Source organism: Miniopterus natalensis, chromosome 16, assembly GCF_054644295.1.
Source record: "Miniopterus natalensis isolate mMinNat1 chromosome 16, mMinNat1.hap1, whole genome shotgun sequence".
In the NCBI taxonomy this organism is placed as follows: Eukaryota; Metazoa; Chordata; class Mammalia; order Chiroptera; family Miniopteridae; genus Miniopterus; species Miniopterus natalensis.
The window spans coordinates 44,134,762-44,152,910 of record NC_142096.1 but is presented as its reverse complement, the minus strand read 5'-3'; the positions used below and the strand labels follow the sequence as shown (position 1 = coordinate 44,152,910).

General features: G+C 57.9%; 3 protein-coding genes across 8 annotated transcripts in view; all 3 read left to right on the top strand.

Annotated features, from left to right (window-relative positions):
* The first annotated feature begins 105 nt into the window (after positions 1-105).
* On the top strand, positions 106-5,426 carry VPS28 (VPS28 subunit of ESCRT-I). 5 transcript variants are annotated; one of them, XM_087825561.1, is made up of 10 exons: positions 106-147; positions 2,376-2,456; positions 3,012-3,040; positions 3,138-3,175; positions 3,384-3,473; positions 4,162-4,267; positions 4,348-4,449; positions 4,789-4,842; positions 4,951-5,042; positions 5,121-5,426. In XM_087825561.1, the coding sequence occupies exons 2-10, from the start codon at positions 2,420-2,422 to the stop codon at positions 5,236-5,238; spliced, it is 666 nt and encodes a 221-aa protein (XP_087681687.1). In that variant the 5' UTR covers positions 106-147; positions 2,376-2,419; the 3' UTR covers positions 5,239-5,426. The 5 variants fall into 5 exon arrangements, with proteins under 5 accessions (XP_087681687.1, XP_016072137.1, XP_016072136.1 ...); XM_016216651.2 differs by lacking the exon at positions 106-147 and adding an exon at positions 831-1,142; XM_016216650.2 differs by lacking the exon at positions 106-147 and adding an exon at positions 831-1,142 and having other exon boundaries at positions 2,332-2,456.
* Positions 5,427-9,718: 4,292 nt separating this feature from the next.
* On the top strand, positions 9,719-13,827 carry SLC39A4 (solute carrier family 39 member 4). The gene is made up of 12 exons (XM_016216585.2): positions 9,719-9,937; positions 10,344-10,628; positions 11,145-11,340; positions 11,430-11,572; positions 11,661-11,832; positions 12,165-12,337; positions 12,509-12,670; positions 12,748-12,873; positions 13,036-13,090; positions 13,179-13,331; positions 13,414-13,601; positions 13,699-13,827. Exons 1-12 carry the CDS (start codon positions 9,746-9,748, stop codon positions 13,825-13,827), a joined length of 1,974 nt encoding a protein of 657 aa, XP_016072071.1. The 5' UTR covers positions 9,719-9,745.
* Positions 13,828-15,562: 1,735 nt separating this feature from the next.
* The window catches only part of CPSF1 (cleavage and polyadenylation specific factor 1), an 11,238-nt gene continuing 8,651 nt past the window's right edge, over positions 15,563-18,149 (top strand). For both annotated transcript variants that reach the window (XM_016216621.2, XM_016216620.2), the window contains exon 1: positions 15,563-15,833. In XM_016216621.2, coding sequence (XP_016072107.2) covers positions 15,690-15,833 — 144 coding nt within the window. In that variant the 5' untranslated portion in view covers positions 15,563-15,689. The remainder of the gene's footprint in view (positions 15,834-18,149) is intronic.

Below are 18,149 nucleotides of genomic sequence, written 5' to 3'. Positions count from 1 at the left end.
CAGGCGCGGCCACGCCCCCTGGGGGCCGGCGGGGGGCGGGCCTGTTTGCGCGCAGGCGCACACGCGCGGGGGAGGCAGGCGCGCGCACGCGGACGTGCGAGCGGGAGCCCCGCCCCGGCGCCATCGCGGACCCGGGATCCTGCCCAGGTAGGGCCGCGGCCCGGGGCGGGTTGTGCCCGCTGACGCGGTGGGGGTGGGCGGCCCGCGGAGGGCACCCTGCCTCGCGCCCGTGCTCTCGCCTTGGGGTTTCCTCTCCCGGTGCCCGGGAGGGCGCGTCGGGGCCCGGCGGTTGTGGCCGACAGCCCCAGGCGCGGGCCCGCGGGCCGGCCCGGGCTCGGGGCTCCTCATTGCTGGCCCGGCCCGGTGGCGGCCGAGCGTCACCTAGAGCCGCGCCCGGAGCCTTCTCTGGAGACGCGCTTTTGTGGCTCAGGGTCGGGTTTGTGAGGTGCAGCCGCGTATTCACTTGTAACGAGGGGCCATCGGCTTGCGTGGCTGAATGGAATCCGCTTCCACACCGCCCGGGCCCGGGGAGGGCGCGCTCCATAGTCTCCGCGTCCCCACGGGGGGCTCTGGTCCCTGCACCTGCCTTCTCGGCACGGCCCCTGCTTCTTCGAGACGTGCTGCTTGGCTGGAACGACACTGCGCTCTCCCGGCCCTTATCCGACCTTCCCTATGCCCAGCCCTGCATGCTGGGTGACCCAGGGCTGTGGCCTGGGCTGCTTTCTCTCTTCGTTTACCCCATAACTGCCCTTCCCCTCCCCCTTGGGATAGCACTAGCTCAGCACTGCAGCTGCCTGCGCCCAAAAACCCAACTCATCAGAACCAGGACACCCTTACCTGCACACCTGCCTGCCCTGGAAACCTGCTGCCCTTCCCGCAGCCTCCATCTCTGCTCACCTTATCGTCACGGTGCCATTTGACAAAAGCAAGAGTGTCATTCTTGACTCCTTTTCGCCCGTTTCAAATCCTTCACTGGGCCTGACGGGTCCACCTCCAGAGCATTTCCGGGACTGGCCGCAGCCACCGTATCCACTTTCTGACCGCAGGACATTCTCGGGCTACCTGCTTCCCTTCTGTCTCCCGCCCACTGCCCACCCAGAGCCTCAAGAGCCAGTCTTCAATCCTCCAGGAGCTCCTGCTAAGTTAGTACAAAACTCAGACTCCTGACCTGTGAGAACTGAGCTTTGCCAGCCTGCCTGCCTCTCCTGTGTACCCTGGGAGGCTCCTTACTCAGAAAGCCCCCCCCCCACTGGCTTGCCTATTCTTCCAAATCAGTCCCCATATAAAGACCTTCGTGCCCTGGCTGGTGTAGCTCAGTGGTTAAGCAGCATCCCATGCAGCCAGAGGTCACTGGTTCAATTCCCAGTCAGGGCACGTGCTGGGGTCACAGGCTCAATCCCCAGTAGGTGGGCATGCAGGAGGCAGCTTATGGATGTTTCTCACAAACAGGAATGTTTCTCTCTCTCTCCCTTCCCTCTCTAAAATTAAAAAACGAACAAACAAAAGAACCCAATATTTAAAATGAAAAAAAAAGATCTCCCTTGTAGCTCAGTTGGTTAGAGCATTGGCCCAATACACCAAGGTTGTGGGTTTCATCCCCAGTCAGGGCACATACAGGAATCACCCAGTGATGCATAAGTAAGTGGAACAACAAATGTTTGTCTCTCTCCCTTCTTCTCTCTCTAAAATTAATAAGTAAAATTTAAGAAAAAAAGACCGCCTGGCCAGCTCAGCATTTGGGCATCAATCTAGGATACAGGAGATGACAGGTCAATTCCCAGTCAGGGCACATTGCCTGTGTTGCGGGCTCAATCCCCAGTCGGGGGCGTGCAGGAGGCAGCCAGTCAATGACTCTCATCATTGATGTTTCTGTCTCTCCCTCCCTTCCTCTCTGTGAGTCAATAAAGACATACTTAAAAAAGAAACAAAAAAAAAAACAACCTGTTACCTGTGCTGTTTCCTCTGCCCAAACGCCCCTCCAGATCATCCATCCAAATACTATTGCCTCCTCTTCCCCCTGGTCACCAGGTTCAGAACAGCCTGCCCTTCTCTGTACACGATTGCTCTCTTTTTTTTTTCTTATTGAAAAAAAATACGTATTTATTTATGCATTCAATGGTTGATTCTTTCTTGTATGTGCCCTGACCAAAGATCAAACCCCCAACCTTGGTATATCGGAACAATGTTCTAACCAACTGAGCTACTTGCCCAGGGCCATGACTGCTCTCCTGAGATGCTTCCCCCTGACAGTGTCCGGAGCAGGGTGGGTGTTTCCAGCATAGCATTCACTGTCCTGTGTGTTCATTGCTATTTCTCATCTCTCTTCATAAGGTGTCAGGGGTCCCCTTTGAGTTGGTGCTGGTTCTGCTCCCCAGGTCTCTGCTCCTAGGTCTCTGCTGTGGCCATCTCAGCTTACAGGATGTTTCACGGGATCCCAGCCACTCCAGGCATGGGAGGTGAGTGTGTTCCAAGCTGGGTCCAGGGACTGGAAGGGCCCAGGCTTTCAGCCACTGCAGCAGAGACGACCTGTGCAGTGGCTGGGGGTTGTGAGGGGATCTATAAGTGTCTCCCCCATACAGCCTCAGGGACTAGTGCATTTTATCACTGGGGCCCAGAGACATCCTCCAGGCAGGGCCAGCTGGGCACAGAGGTGACAACCTTAGTATGACTGGAACCTCAGGAGGTTCTGGGCATCCCAGAATCACCCAGCCAGAGGAAAAGTCACAGCACATGTGACAAACGTTTGTGCCCCATCACTGTACTGTAAGCAAGGTGTGGTCTCCCTGCCATAGAGTGAGGTGACCAAAGAGTAGTGGTGGAGTGGGGAGCCAGGCCTGGCACATGCCTCCCTAGCCCCAGAGGCATGTTTTCTGCCCAAGTCCCCTCACAAACTGATACAATTCCCATCCTCCAGTTCCCTCTGGACTCTTTGGGACATAGCCCGGGGGTGGTCTCAGGAGGGGACAGGGTCAGAGGACAGGCCTGCCAGCTCTCTGCCTACTCTGTTGCAGCCCCTGGAAACAAGCCAGAACTATATGAGGTGAGTGGCAGGCTCTTGCCTGGTTGGCCCTGAATAACAGCACATGCCCACGTGAGCAGCTGCCCTGGTGCCGACACACTGCCCCTCTCTCCAACAGGAAGTGAAGCTGTACAAGAATGCTAGGGAGCGGGAGAAGTGAGTCCAGCACCCAGATTGCTGCCCCAACACATACTCCCAGGCCAACCCCCCTCCCCCAAGCAGCCTCCCACACTGAGGGTCCAGAGGATATGGGGTCAGGCTGGGCCAAATTCAGAGCTCCGCCACAGCTGCACCCCAGTGGGGCTGGTGCTTTGGGGCTCTAGGGGCCTCGGTGGCCATGGCCTGATGGACACACTCTCTTCAGGTATGACAACATGGCGGAGCTGTTTGCAGTTGTGAAGACCATGCAGGCACTGGAGAAGGCGTACATCAAGGACTGCGTCACCCCCAACGAGTGAGGGCCCACCATCCTTGCCCATGGATTGGTGCCTGGCCCTGGAAGCTTGTTTCTGCCCTCCAGGGCAAGGGTGCCCAGTAGGAGTGAGAGAGGAGAGGGGGTCTGCATGTAGTCATCTGCCTCCCCAGTCGGGCTGGGAGGGTGCCCCTGGGTGCTGGCAGCCTGGGCACCTTCTCAGCCGGAGAAGTCCTGGTGTTTCTGCAGTGTCCCTGTGGAGAGGTGTGCCTACCACCTTGGTCCTGGGGTTTCATCCCAGCCTGCTCCCCTGGGTGCAGAGGTACTCATTGATGAGGGCTTTGGAAGGCAAGCAGGAGAATTGGGAGGGAGGTCTGCGAGGCACTGCCAGCCAGGCCTGACGCCCAAAAGGCTCATGGAGCCTTTATTCAGTGTGTAAGGGCCATCCAGAGGACCACGGGCAGTGGGTGTGGAGGCATGACCAGCATGGACCAGGAGAGCAGGCATGAGGGGACTGCTGGCCCTCTGCCCAGTGCTGGGCTTAGAGCCAACCTTCAGGGTCCAGGCCTGGTCCCCTGGGGCAGCCATAATTTAATTACCCCCCACACTCTCGTCCAGAACTCTTGTGTAGGCCCAATGGAAGACCTTTATTTCAGTGGCCCACCTTCAACCTGTCCCTCAGCCCTCCCTGAGAGCTGCCCTGTGCTGAGACCTCCGGCCCTCCCCTTAGGTACACAGCAGCCTGCTCTCGTCTCCTGGTTCAGTACAAAGCTGCCTTCCGGCAGGTCCAGGGCTCAGAGATCAGCTCCATCGACGAGTTCTGCCGCAAGTTCCGCGTGAGTCTGCGGAGGGGTGGATGGTGGGCAGCAGGGGTGCTGTTGGGAAGCCGCCTTGCCAACACCCACGCCCCCCCCAGTTGGACTGCCCGCTGGCTATGGAGAGAGTGAGGGAGGACCGCCCCATCACCATCAAGGATGACAAGGGAAATCTCAACCGCTGCATTGCCGACGTCGTCTCAGTGAGTCTCCAGGAGCCCCACCTGCCAGGTGGAGGGCCTGGGGGGGTGGGTGGGCAGCTGTGCCCCTGGGAGTGTCCAGGAAGCCCGAGTCCCCTCCCCCACTTGAGACCCACATTGGCCATCCCAGAGTCAAGGCAGCAGGCAGAGCCTCCAGGTTGTGGGGACAGAAGTGTGGGAGGAGGCCGGAGTGACCAGACATCCGAGGTTGCAGAGGGGAAGGATGAGTTCCTAAGGCCAGAGGAGCTGGGAGACCCAGCCTGGGCCAGACCCTGTGAGGGGACACCCACCCTTGGCCCCTGGGGTGGGTGGGTATTACCTCATACACACACTTGTCCCCAGCTCTTCATCACAGTGATGGACAAGCTGCGCCTGGAGATCCGCGCCATGGATGAGGTGCACCTCCCGGGGTGGGGGGGGGACAGCGTGGGTGGGCCCTGAGCCTGGGGTGGGGGCGGGGCACAGCTTCAGGGAAGTCGGTCTCACAGAGCCACGTGTTTGCAGATCCAGCCTGACTTGCGGGAGCTGATGGAGACTATGCACCGCATGAGCCACCTGCCTCCTGACTTCGAGGGCCGCCAGACGGTCAGCCAGTGGTGAGTGTATGGCCCTTCCTGGCAGCCCGGGGAGGCCCTTGGTGCACACCCTCCAGCGCTGTGCCCCCACCTCCCCAGGCTGCAGACACTGAGTGGCATGTCTGCCTCCGATGAGCTGGACGACTCTCAAGTGCGCCAGATGCTCTTCGACCTGGAGTCGGCCTACAACGCCTTCAACCGCTTCCTGCATGCCTGAGTCCCGTGGCCTCCCTGCCCCAGGTGCACAGAGCAGGGGGCTTTCAGTCCAGCCCAGTGGGAGCCACAGCCTCCCAGGATGATTTCTGCTTTCCTTGGACCCCTGGACTTTGCATAGCAGCCCTGTCTGTGTGTCTGTCCACAGTGTCTTAACCCCCCTCCCCACAATAAAGATGTTTTCTAACCTTCCTGCTGCTGTGGTCACCCACCCAGACCTGCCTTGCATGTTTGCCTGCCCTCTGGGCCTTGTGTGGGATCCTGCCGTCTGAAACACCCAGGTTTTAAGCACCGTTAATCAGGGAAGGGCCTGGGTGCCACTTTAGGGGCAGCAGCCTCCCTGCTGGGCACTGCCTGGACAAGCAACAGGAGTGATCAAGCCTCCACCTGGCCCAGGTGTGGCAGCTGCCCAGGCCAACAGCAACAAACCGTGAGACCAAGGCTCTGGATTCCAAGATGCATTGTTTCACCTTTTAGCAACTGTGACATTGGATAAGGGACAAGCCAGAGCTTAATTATCGCATTTTGTCTTTTTTAATGGTGCTTCTTGCCATCTATGGCAACTAGAGGCAGTGAAAGAAGACATCTTACTTGTGTTTTACGAGGGAAAGAGCAGAGACAGGGTGACAGAGGGTGGGGGGTCTCAGAGCCAGTGTCTGCCAGAGGGTTCTGGGCATGGACTGTGCTGAGCAGTGTACCCATAGTGTTTGCTGCTGGGCTGGATGTGGTGGAGAGGCAGTCCAGGATGATACCGCATCTTGGTGCCTGAGTGGTGCAAGAACTCCTGTAGAAATGTGGACACCTGCAGTGAGCAGGGGATCCGTGAGGGTGAGGCCAGAGCCCAGTTTGCACAGGGCAAATTGGACTTGTCTTTCTGACCATCCAGGGGAGTTGTCAGGTGGGTGGCTGGACATGAGAGGCTGCCTTAACAGAGGGAAGCATGCAGGATGAAGGCTCAGTGTCTCCTGGGCTAATGCCTACAATCATGGGTGCCCAGAATTCTATCCAGTAGGTCTAAGGTCTGTGCTTGGAGACTGGGGATAGAAAGGCCAGCAAAAGAGTTGAAGGGGAGCCCTGGCTCAGGGAGGAGATCCAGAGAGGCTCCAGGCAGTGGAAGAGCCACTGGGCCCAGGGAGACTGAGACTAGGGAAAGCAACCTTGGGTCTGGCCTGTGGGGCTGTCAGTGACTTGACAAGAAGGACCTTCTGGGGAGCCTGGGAGAGGCTGCCAGTTCCCGATCCCCAAGGTGTGCTGAAGGGGCAGAGGACCAGGGAAGTTTGTTCTGGTGTATTTTTCTTTTTCTTTTTTAATTGCAATAAAATATATAAAACATCAAATCTGCCTTTTTAAACTTCGGTGGCATTAAGTATATTTGGTGTGCAACAGTTGCCACCATTTGTCTCCAGAACACACTTCATCTTCTCAAACTCAAACTCTCCCCATTAAACTTCCTGTTCCTTTGCCCAGCCACTGGCACCTACCATCTTACTTTCTGTTCCAGCACTTTGACTAGTGCCTCATGTAAGTGGAATCCGATAGTATCTGTCCTTTTGTGACTGGCTTATCTCACTTAGCATCATGTCCTCAAGGTTCATCTATGTAGCATGTGACAGTTTTCTTCCATTTTAAGGCTGAATAATATTGCATCAAATGGAGAGACCACATTTTGTATGCGAGCGAGGTGAGCAGGAGAAAGAAACCCTTAACCCCAGGCCCAGGACACTGCCCTTATCCTGAAGCCCTGCCCTAGGCACTACAGGACACTGGGGACAGAGTTCTTGGACCTGGGCCCCCTGTTCCCCTGGAGCTTCTCCCCCACCCCAGCCACACTTCCCAGAGTTCTGGATCAGGGGTCTGAGGGTGTTGAACCAGGTTGGAGGGAGCTGCCCAGGGGCTCCCTCCAGAAAACAAGTCTGATCTGAAACCTGGGCAGGGGTGTGGGCTGGCTCCCTGGGGCCTGCCCCTTCCCCCATGTGCCAGCTAGGCAGAGATAAGGCCAGGGGTCAAAGGTCTCAGAGGGAGGCTCTAGGGAGGGGCAGGGGCAGGTTTCTCTCACTCAGCATAATGTGCCAGAATTCCCCGTGCTTTTAAGGCCGAGTAGTACAGTATTCCACATTTCATTTATCCATCTGTGAATGGATACCTGGTCTGTCCGCATTTTGGATGCTGATGAAACCGGACAACGAATGGGTCTGAGCTCTGAGCTACCTGTTGCTACTGGAGCCAATTAAGCAGAGACTGGGTTGAATCGTATATGAGCCTTTTATTTCCAGTATTGCTGGCAGCATGGGAGAGCTGCAGGTCATCCACAAAAACCTGCTCTCCCACCACCACCACTGTGAGCCAGCTGCTTATATTGGATGGAAGGACACAGGTTACACGGGGAAGTGGGCAAAGGAATAAGAATGGATATAATAGTTACAGGTTACAGAAAATGCAGGCTGGGGGTTTGTAAAGGGCTGACACCCACGGGACTCTATTGTTTCAGCAGCAAGGCTGTTGTTAATCTTCCCATGAAGACAACAGTAAGGACGAAGGACCACATTGGTCCCCAATGTGTGGCTCCAGCCAGGTCGGAATGTGCTTTCTCTAATCAGTACAAAATAATCACGGTTAACAGAGCATTGTTAATATTTCTCATAATTACAGCTAGACCCCACTATTCTTTTTTTATTTAATCTTTTTTTAAATTTTTTTATCCTCACTCAAGGATATTTTTTCCACTGCTTTTCAGAGCAAATGGAAGGGGGAGAGAGGGAGAGAGAAAGAGAGGTAGGAGAGAGACACATCGATTGGTTGCCTCCCAACCAGGGATTAAGCCTGCAACCAAGGTCTGTGCCCTTGGCCAGAACTGAACCCTGGAACGTTCAGTCCGCGGGCCGATGCTCTAACCACTGAGCCAAACCTGCCAGGGTGTCCCCACTGTTCTATTTCTCCCTCCTGTCCCTAACACTGTGCATAATGCTGCTATGGACATGGGTGTATGTTTGAAGACAGGAGTGAATACAATGCGTTTATTAGATGATGGCATGATGCCAGTGGGACCTGGGGATGAAGGAGAGGGTCTGGCACCCATTAGACAGCCCAGCACCAGCCCAGGGATAGCTGATGATGCTCTGAGCGAGGGAGAGGGCACTGGCAGGAAGAGGGTGGGGGCTGGAGGAAAGTGGACCAGCCCTAAGGTCCACTGAGGCCTGAGAGTCTGCCAAGGGGCCTGCCAGCATGAACCAGACCTTCAAGGGCTCAGGCAGGACAGGAAGGCTGGGCTGAGACCTTTGTCTGGAAGCTAATAGACCCCTGAGCAGTGGGTGGCCTGAGCTGCAGCCTGGTCCCTGGGCTCCAGCCAGCCAGTGGGTCCTGGCACAGGAGGGATGGAAAAAGGCCAGTTTGGGCTCAGCCTTCAGAACTGTGTTAAGGGAGCTTGAATCCAGCTTCCTTCCTCATTGACCCAGGTGTCCAGGAATCATCTGAACCCACCAGGCTCTTTCTGTCCCCTCACCCCACCCCTGCAGATGTCACCCTGTGGTATTGCCCTTGGACCTGCACTCCCTGCTGTCCTGGAGCTTCACTTCCCCCACCCCAGCCACACTTGGCAGGGCTCAGGGTCAGGGATTGGCTAATCAGGGGGGCCGCCCAGAGGCTCCTTTCACAAGGCAAGGCTGCCCCTTCCCCCAGGTGCCAGCTCTGCAGAGATAAGGCAAGGGGTCAAAGGTCTGAGAGAGAGCCTGCAGGGAGGGGCCAGGGCAGGTTGCCACACCCAAGAGGCCCTCCCCAGGTGCCAAAGGGGAATCAACCCAGGTTCCCTGTGGGGCTTTGGCCATTTCCTGAGGAATTTTCCCAGGAGGGTCTAGGGAAGGTGAGTATGACTTAGTGGTTCCCCTAGACTCCAGCCCACCCCCAACAGGGAAACCACAGCCCAGGGCCCAGGAGGAGAGGGCCCCACATTCTCAAGGCTCTGGGGTGCTTCAGCTCCCTGAACCAGGGAAGACCCCTAGGGAGGTATCCATGCTGCTCTGCCCCAGGCTCCCTTGCTTGGAGGCAGCCTCTAGAAACAGGGCTGTAGGAGGCAACATCCCAGGACCTTGGGGGAGCTGCAGGCAGGCAGGCAGGTGGATGCCCAGGTCACCAAATCCAGGGGAAGGGGCCCAGCCCTTACCCCAGCAGGCAACAGCTCCTGGATTTGGAGATCTGTGCCAGGAATGCTCAACTTCAAATGCCTCTTCAGACAGTCATGGAGCCCAGCAGGAAATGCCTGGTAGAGATTCTCACCTATCCCAAAACTGGCCCCAGGCAGCTCTCACCCCACAGGCAGTGGCTCCTCGTTTTGGGGAGGACCTGCCCCTGGAATGGTTAATCTGCGACTCCGCTGACAGCCAATCACAGAGCCCTTCAGGAAATACCTGGGAGAGATCCTGGGCCTAGCCCCAGTCTGGCCCCAGGCAGCCCTCTCCGCCCGAAGCCTTCCTCAGTGTGCCGGCCTCTTCAGAGTTCTGAGCATCGGAGGCCTGGGCATGGCGCTCTTGGCCTGGCATAAGCCGGGGCTGCTGCTGACTGTGTTGGTGGTGACCACAACGGCAGCCCCGCCTGCTCACCTGCTGACTTCGCTGTCTTCGGGCCAGGGTGCTCTGGACTGCATGGCTCTGGGTGGCCTGTTAAATACACTTGCGGCCCGTGTGCAGTGTGCCTCAGGGCCGTGTGGAAAGGTAAGTGCCCCACCCGGCAGGTCCCCCATCGGGCCCAGCCCTGCCTGCTCCACCCCAAGGGCTGGCAGCAAAGGGCTTGGGCAAACTCCAGGAGGCGGGCAGAGGCCAAATGGCCTGGTGCCCTGGCCCTGCCTGCAGCTCTAAGCCCACCCTTCTTCTCCCTGGGATGGGGGGCTATGATGGGGACATAAAGCTTTGGGAACCTAGGCCCATCTCTCTTGTTGCCCCCCAGGCAGTGGTTCCAGGGAGAAGCCACCTGGAATGGGGGACCCCTTCCTGGGACCCCTGTGGTACACCCCTGTAATCAAGGGGAGAGTGGGAGCCACTGATGAAGGGGTGTGGCCCTATAGGGAAGCAGCTGCTTGGGTCTGTCTCCTGGCCCCTGCTCATCTGTCTCTGCCCACAGTGCCTATCTGTGGAAGACCTCCTGGCCCTGGGCAGGCCTGAGGAGCCAGGGCTGACCCCAGGGCCAGTCCTGGAGCCCGCAGACATCGCCCGCCTCAGTGCGGCTGCTGCCCTCTACCTCAGTGACCCTGAAGGCACGTGTGAGGACATTCAGGCTGGCCGCTGGGCCTCCCAAGCTGACCATCTTTTGGCCCTGCTCGAGAGCCCCAAGGCCCTGATCCCAGGCCTGAGCAGGCTGCTGCGGAGGATTCAGGTCCAGACCACTGGCCTGCCTACTGCAGAGGAGGTGAGGGCCCAGGCAGGCCAGTCTGGGGTGGGTGAGGAGGGCGAAAGCTGGACCAAACGGGGATCGGAGAGGGGACCCACTCAGGGGTTTGCATCCAGCTGTGGTGAATAGAATGGTCTGCCAAGTTTTGCTGGGCACCTGGGGGAATCTAGGGACACACTCAGAAGGGTGGACTTGGCTGGGGGGTTACCATGGATGTTCACCACTGAGCATGGCAGGGGCTTCGGGAGAGGGGCCTTCATGGGGGACAGGGGCTGAGAGGCTCCAAGGGCCACCGGGAGAAGCCCAGGGGTGGCGGCACAGACCAGCTGAACCAAGGGAGCAGAAGGCCTATGGCCCCAGGGAGAGGAGGAGCCCAGCCCAGGTCTTAAGTGAGCAGGAAGGGGTGGTGCTCTGAGGAGGCTACTCTGGGCTAGATCCTGGGGTCACGGAACCAGGGGCACTAGGGGTGATGGTAGTGCTGGAGGCCAGGAGGGCCACACTGGAATTGAAGCTGAGGCCCGGCTCCTCCCCCAGGGCTGTGTGGACCTGCCTCAGCTGCTAGACGAGGTGGCGGGGGCAGGGCATCCCGGCGGCCCTGGCCCTGTGCTGGCTGCTCTGCTGGACCATGTCAGAAATGGGTCCTGCTTCCACACTCTGCCGAACCCTCAGTACTTTGTGGATTTCGTGTTCCGGCAGCACCGCGGTGACACTCCCAACATCACACTGGATGGTGAGGCCTGGGCAGGCCTCTGAGCAGGACATGCCCCTGGGGAGGGGAGAGCCAGAGCCCATGCAGACCGTTTCTGTCCTCTCTGCCAGAGTTGGCGGCCTTGATGCAGCGCCTGGGGGTGGGTGGAGTGGCCAAGACCCTTGGTGACCACAGTGACTACGATCACCACCATCATCTGGGAAAGAGGGCCAACCTTGCCACCACCAACAGCAGCTCCAGCATGTGGGACACAGTGAGCAGCCTGATGCCATAGTCCTGGGGAGAGGTGGGGTCTCCCGGGCCTGCTCAGGTCCCTGACCCCCAGTCCTGCCACCTACCAGGTATGCCTGAGTGCCAAGGATGTGTTGGCTGTGTATGGGCTGTCTGAAAAGACTGGGGTGACCCCAGAGGCCTGGGCCCAACTGAGCCCTGCCCTGCTCCAGCAGCAGCTGAGTGGAGCCTGCAGCCCCCACCCCAGCCAGCCCACCCAGGACCAGCTCAGCCAGGCAGAGAGTGAGTGCCTGTCTCCCCAGCCTGCCTGCCTGGCTGTTCCCAGGGATGCTAGCCACATGGTGGTGGGGCTGCCCAGGGAGGAGGGACTAAGTGCTGGGCTGGTGGGAGGAGACAGTGGAGTAGAGGGGTCACAGGGAAATGTGGGGGAGCCTGCAAGGGAGGACGATGGAGCTTTGAGGTCCAGGGGGATGGGGCACGAGCAGAGGCCTGGCCGGTACCTGTCCACCTACAGCCCTGGTGAGCTCCTGCTCATTCCTGGAAGCCCCCACACACCCTCCCCTGGGAAGGCTGAGAGGGAGGCTCTCACCTGGGTCCTCATTGCCCTCCTGCAGAGTACTTGTACAGCTCTCTGGCCACGTTGCTCATCTGCCTCTGCTCGGTTTTCGGCCTCCTGCTTCTCATCTGCACTGGCTGCAGCTCAACCACCCACTACATCGTCCAGACCTTCCTGGGCATGGCCGTGGGTGCGCTCACCGGAGATGCCCTCCTGCACTTGACACCCAAGGTCAGCCCAAGCTGGCCAGGGCCCTCCCTCCCCCACCCCAGGGACTCCCCTGCTTGGTCCTCCTTCCAGGCCCACTGTCCTGATGCCCTTCCCTAAACCCTAACCCCTCTTCTTCATCTGTGGGAGGGAGACCCTGAGGCAGCCAGCCCAGCAGCCTCCCCCCCCCACCAGGTTCTGGGGTTGCACCAGCATGGCAGGCACAGTGAGCTTGGAGGGGACAACCACCACCACGGCCCACAGCCCATCTGGCGCCTCCTGGTTGCACTTGGGGGCCTCTACACCTTCTTCCTGTTTGAGAAACTCTGTGACCTCTTGTTGCCCCTGGACCCTGAGGTCAGGTTTGTCGGGACTGGATGGGGTTAGGTGGATGGGGAGGAGGTATAACAGGCCCTGAGCTGCTGTCCCCACAGGACCTGAAGGACGAGCCCCGTAGTCACACTGGCCACAGCGGCCACAGCCATGGCATGTCTCTGCAGCTAGCGCCCAGGGAGCCCCGGCAGCCCAAACAGCCCCATGAGAGCTCCCATGCAGACCTGGTGAGCCTCCCCCACAAAGTGCCCCCTCTATGAGGGCACTTCCAGCACCTACACTCCCAGCCCCCATCCCAGGGTTCCTGCCCCTGGCCTCTGAGGCTGATCTGGTGCCCCAGCCCCACCAGGCCTGGCCAGGGGCTCATTCACATGGACACTCCCCTCCAGGTGGTGGAGGAGAGCCCTGAGCCACTCAGTCCTAAGCCCCAGAGACTGAGCCCAGGTGAGTCCTGCGGAGGCCCCAGAGGGTTGGGGGCCAGGGGTTTGGTGGCAGCCAGGCCTACTCAGACCCATGCCTCCTACACCTGCAGAGCTGAGGCTGCTGCCCTACATGATCACGCTAGGTGACAGCCTGCACAACTTCGCTGATGGGCTGGCCTTGGGCGCTGCCTTCTCGTCTTCCTGGAAGACTGGGCTGGCCACCTCCCTGGCGGTGTTCTGCCATGAGGTGCCACACGAGCTGGGTGAGGAATGCAGGGCTGGGACTCTGGGACTGCCATGGAGAGTGGTGCACTGGACCGCCTGACCCCAATCTGCCTGCCCCAGGGGACTTTGCGGCCCTCCTGCATTCTGGGCTGTCGGTGCCCCGGGCACTGCTGCTGAACTTGACTTCGGCGCTCACCTCCTTCGCTGGCCTCTACGTTGCACTAGCAGTGGGCGTCGGTGAGGAGAGCGAGTCTTGGATCTTGGCAGTAGCCATCGGTCTCTTCCTCTACGTGGCACTCTGCGACATGGTCAGGACAGAAGGCGTGAGGGCGTGGAGGGGGCTTCCCTGGCAGGGAGCTGAGCGGAATGCTCGGCTGACTGCTGACCCAATGTCTACCTCCTCAGCTCCCAGCCATGCTGAGAGTGCAGGACCGGCGGCCCTGGCTCCTCTTCCTGCTGCACAACGTGGGCCTGTTGGGCGGCTGGGCCATCCTGCTGCTGCTGTCTCTGTATGAGGATAGCATCACCCTCTGACGCTTCCTCCCCACTCTTGGGCCTTGAGTCTGGCTCCTGGCCCTATGTTGTCTCAGCCCCTTGGACCTACAGCTGGTACCTGGAGAGCCTCAGGCCTTTGAGAATCACCCTCTCCCATGCCCCAGCAGCTCGGTTTCAATAAAGATACTCCTGCCCTAGTTTCCCAATCTGCTCTTCCTGCTGAGAGGGAATGGTCTTCCACCAAGAAAGGCTGATGAGTGATGAGTGGGGCAGTGCCAGAGTTTCTGATGAGAAGCCAACATAGCTGTGTTCAGGGGCTTCCAGGCAGCCAGCACCCTAGCCTCAGACCATCCTCTAGTCCATCATCCTCCCTCCCAAACAACTCCACTGATGAAGAGGACCCACCAGGTGGGCCCACCTTGGCCTTCCCACTGCCAGTCTGTGACTTCCGGCCCCTCTGCCTGGGCTGGAGCTGCACCCTACATCCCACTGCCCTCCTCAGGGCTGTGCTCCTTCTAGCGTATTTCTCTCTCTGAGCCCTGACCACCTCTCTCACACAGATGAGTTCTTGTTCACTTGTTAGGGCACTTGCCAGGCCAGTCTGACAGTCCTGTGGGCACAGACTTACTCAGTTTTCACTGGTGTCCTGTGAGGTGGGTGCTGTGACTGTCCATGTGACATGAATGCTGAGAGTTAGGGCTCTGCCTCTGTTGCCTCCTCCAGCACATCCTCACAGTCCTGGCTTCAGGACTTCTTATGACTTTTGAAGGGGTTTGGTGTGGCTCAGGGGTCACACACACGCCTGAACATCCAAGTGGCCCCTTTGTGCACAGCTCCACAGTCCAGATTCCGAGCCTTGTTGCTGACGTGAGCCAGCAGGCCAAATTGCATGCAATACGCATATATTTATATGCCATTTTCTCGGGTGTGACTATACTTTGTTTCCTTTCTTTTTTTATTTTTTTAAAATGTATTTTTCTTTTTATTATTATTTAAAATATATATATCTTTATTGATTTCAGAGAGAGAGAGAAACATCAATGATGAGAGTGTCGTTGATCAGCTGCCCCCTGCACGCCCCCCACTGGGGGTCGCGCCCACACCCGGGGCCTGCGCCCTGACCGGGAGTCCCGACCGCGATCTCCTGGATCCTGGGTCGATGCTCAACCGCTGAGCCACACCAGCCGAGCTCTTGTTTTCTTCCTTGTGATTCCGTTTCTAAGTCCCAGTGTATCTGGGGTGACTCCCTACCAAGGGAGGAAAGGTCTGCTTGGCTGTGCGAGGTCCTGGCTCCCGGGTCCAATTGTGCGGGGCCTGGGGAGGGGGCAAGACCGGGAGAAAATCGCTGTCCTAGGGGAGGGGCTCGCCCAGCGCGGGGAGGAAGTGGGCGCGGTGGGGGGACCGGCCAGCGCGTGGCCCCGGGTGCCACGGACTGGGAGCCTTCGGCGCCGGTTCTGGTGGGGACGGCGGTGGGCACACAGCGGCGACGGGGCGCGGGGCGGCCCTGCCCTCGCGGCCCCGCGCCACGAGGCTCGCCGCTTCCTGCGGGCAGAGCGTGCGCGGCCCCGTCCTGGGCCAGGCAGGGACCGGCCGGCCGGAGCCGTCGCACCCTCCCCGCCTCCACCCGGTCGCCGCGTTCCCCTCCGCCGACCCCGAGTCGGGGCGCTAGCTGTGAAACCCGCCGCCGCCAGGGGCCGCTGTCGCCCCGCAGCCGCTCCACCACGGGGGCACTGCGCAGGCGCCGGAGCCGGGAACCTCCGCGCTCAGCTTCCGGGCCCGGCCGGACCGCGTTCGCCGCCGTCCCGGTCCCCCGCGCGCCGGCTCCAACCGCCAGGGGAGCGGTGGTCGCGGCGGCGTGCTCGCTCCGGAGCCTTGGCCCTGCGCAGCCCGGACTCGGCGCCATGTACGCCGTGTACAAGCAGGCGCACCCGCCCACCGGGCTCGAGTTCTCCATGTACTGCAACTTCTTCAACAACAGCGAGCGCAACCTCGTGGTGGCTGGGACTTCGCAGCTCTACGTGTACCGCCTGAACCGCGACGCCGAGGTAGGCCCGCGCCACGCCGGCTCCCGCCCCTCCACCGCCCAGGGCCCGCGGGGCGGTGCCCCGGTGCGGACCGAGAGGCCAGTTGGTCTGCAGCGTCTGAGCTCGGAGCTGCTGCGTGACCCTACCTCCCCCCCCGCCCTTCGCTGCTGTGGGCATGCGCCCTGCCCTCGTGCATCATATTAGCTCTTTTGTTTTACCAACAAATTAAGTGGTATGAACACCTGCTGTGGGGTAGGTAGTAGACGTACCGTGGTGAACAGAACGGGGTAGGGGAACTTCCCCTAAATAAAGACACACGTGTAAGCACACTTGTAGATTCCAACAAGTGCGACGGAGAAAACAGACAATGGAGTATTTCCAGCCGGCTGACCAGGAGAGCCTCTCTGAGGCAGAGTAGAAGTGTCAGGGAAGAACATTCTGGCAAAGGGAACAGGCAGGATTTAGGGTGGGGACACTGTTGGCGGCAGTTTTAGTGAAGTGCAGTGAACTCATCAATAGAGGAAATGGAGGGGTGCTTTGGTTGCTGAAGGGCATGTTGGTCCAGAAAGGCTTCTTGAAAGAGGCAACTTCTTATCTATTCTTAAAGGGGGAGTAAGACTTAGCCAGGCTCAAGAATGGCAAGTGGAGGGTGCTCCAGCCAGTAGGAACATCCCCTGCAGAGGCCCGAGCAGTTGAGGGTGGGGAGGGCATGCAAAGTTGGTTTGGGATGTAGAGGAGAAGGGGAGAGTTGGTCAGTTGAGCATGGACAGCTCTCTGAGGGAGTTTTGTGCACAGGAAAGGAAGGGATGGAGTAGTAACTGGCAGGAAAAGAAGAGTCTTTTCGAAGATGAGCAATAGAGGAGCACATATTTGCACCAAGGGAATGAGCCACGGGAGCACGGTTTGTGGGCCATAGCCCACTGAGCCTTAAGGAAGCTTTTTGCATCCTTAAAGAGATATAAAACACCAAAGAAGAACCCTCAACAGACTAGATGTGACTGCAAAGCCTAAGTCAGGTATTTGCTCTCTGGCCCTTTCCAGGAAAGCTTGCCAGTTCTCACACCTGGGAGTAAAGTGTGGGATGGGAAGAGATGCAGAAGGAGAGGTTGGCAGGGGTCCTTGAGTGGGTGAGAGGGTTTAGTCATGGCTCCAGAACAAACTGGCCTGGAGCTTCAAACAGCCTCTGTTCCCATGGTCGCACACATCTGTGAGTGGGTTGGGAGTTTGGCCAGGGCACAGCCTGGACCGTGGGGACTCCTGGTCTCTGTGAGGTTGCGCAGAGGATGGAGAAGTTGGGGGGGAAGGGCAGGTGTAGTGTGACAGCCATCAGCAAGAAAGGACCCCACGACTTTTGGGAGGAAAAACTATATAGCACTTTATTGAAATTAATAAAAGCCCCAAGTAAATAGAAAATATGTAGTAGTTATGAATGGGAATTCTCATTGTAGGGATGTCAACTGTTCCCAAATTAATTCATAAACTTTGTCTCAAATTTGCAATAAGGTTTCTCACTAGATTTAGTAATCTGATTCTCAAATTTACATGAAAGACACAAAAATTAATATCTGAGGTAGCTGGGCCAGTGTTGCTCAGTGGTTGAGGCCCCATTCCTGTTGGCGCATGCCCGGGTGCCCAGTAGGGGGCGTGCAGGAGGCAGCGGATCAATGGTTCTCTCTCATTGGTGTTACTATCTCTCTCTCCCTCTCCCTCCCTCTGAAATCAATAAAAAACTTTTTTTTTTTTTTTAGATCTTATTTTATTTTTTTCAGAGAGTGGGAGGGGGAGAGAAAGAGAGAAACATCAGTGTGAGAGAGGCACATCAAATGGTTGCCTCCCGCTTGAGTCCCCACCGGGGCCACGCCTGCAACTGAGGTACGTGCCCTTGGCTGGAATCGAACCTGGCACCCTTTGGTCCGCGGGCCAACGCTCTAACTACTGAGCCAAACCGAGCAGGGCTCAATAAAAAACATTTTAAAGAAAAAGAATATCCAAGGTAATTTTAAAGATGAATGAGATGGTGCACTTGCCTGACAGGATTACAAAGAATTGTGTGTGTGTCTGTATTTTAAAGTTGCATTATTAGGTACATGTGAGACAGACTTAGAATAGTATTATACTTATTTTTTTTTTAGTATTTTTTACTTTTGAACTGACCTTTTAGTCATGAAATATCTCTTTTTAACTCTAATACTTTTTTTTAATTGTACAAGCTTTTTGTACTTTTTTTTTTTATTATTATTGATTTGAGAGAGGAAGGGGGAGAGAGAGAGACATCGATTTGTTCCACTTGTTTATGCATCATTAGTTAATTCTTGTATGTGTCCTGACCAGGATAGA

What these genes read in the sequence shown, in the direction of transcription:
- VPS28 (XM_016216648.2), top strand. Translation starts at nt 2,234, where the DNA reads ATGCTTCCCCCTGACAGTGTCCGGAGCAGG. An exon ending in AATGCTAGGGAGCGGGAGAA is followed by an intron (nt 3,176 to 3,383) that starts GTGAGTCCAGCA and finishes CACTCTCTTCAG; the next exon opens with GTATGACAACATGGCGGAGC. An exon ending in AGTTCTGCCGCAAGTTCCGC is followed by an intron (nt 4,268 to 4,347) that starts GTGAGTCTGCGG and finishes CGCCCCCCCCAG; the next exon opens with TTGGACTGCCCGCTGGCTAT.
- SLC39A4 (XM_016216585.2), top strand. Translation starts at nt 9,746, where the DNA reads ATGGCGCTCTTGGCCTGGCATAAGCCGGGGCTGCTGCTGACTGTGTTG. An exon ending in GCTCCAGCATGTGGGACACA is followed by an intron (nt 11,573 to 11,660) that starts GTGAGCAGCCTG and finishes GCCACCTACCAG; the next exon opens with GTATGCCTGAGTGCCAAGGA. An exon ending in TCCTGCACTTGACACCCAAG is followed by an intron (nt 12,338 to 12,508) that starts GTCAGCCCAAGC and finishes CCCCCCCACCAG; the next exon opens with GTTCTGGGGTTGCACCAGCA.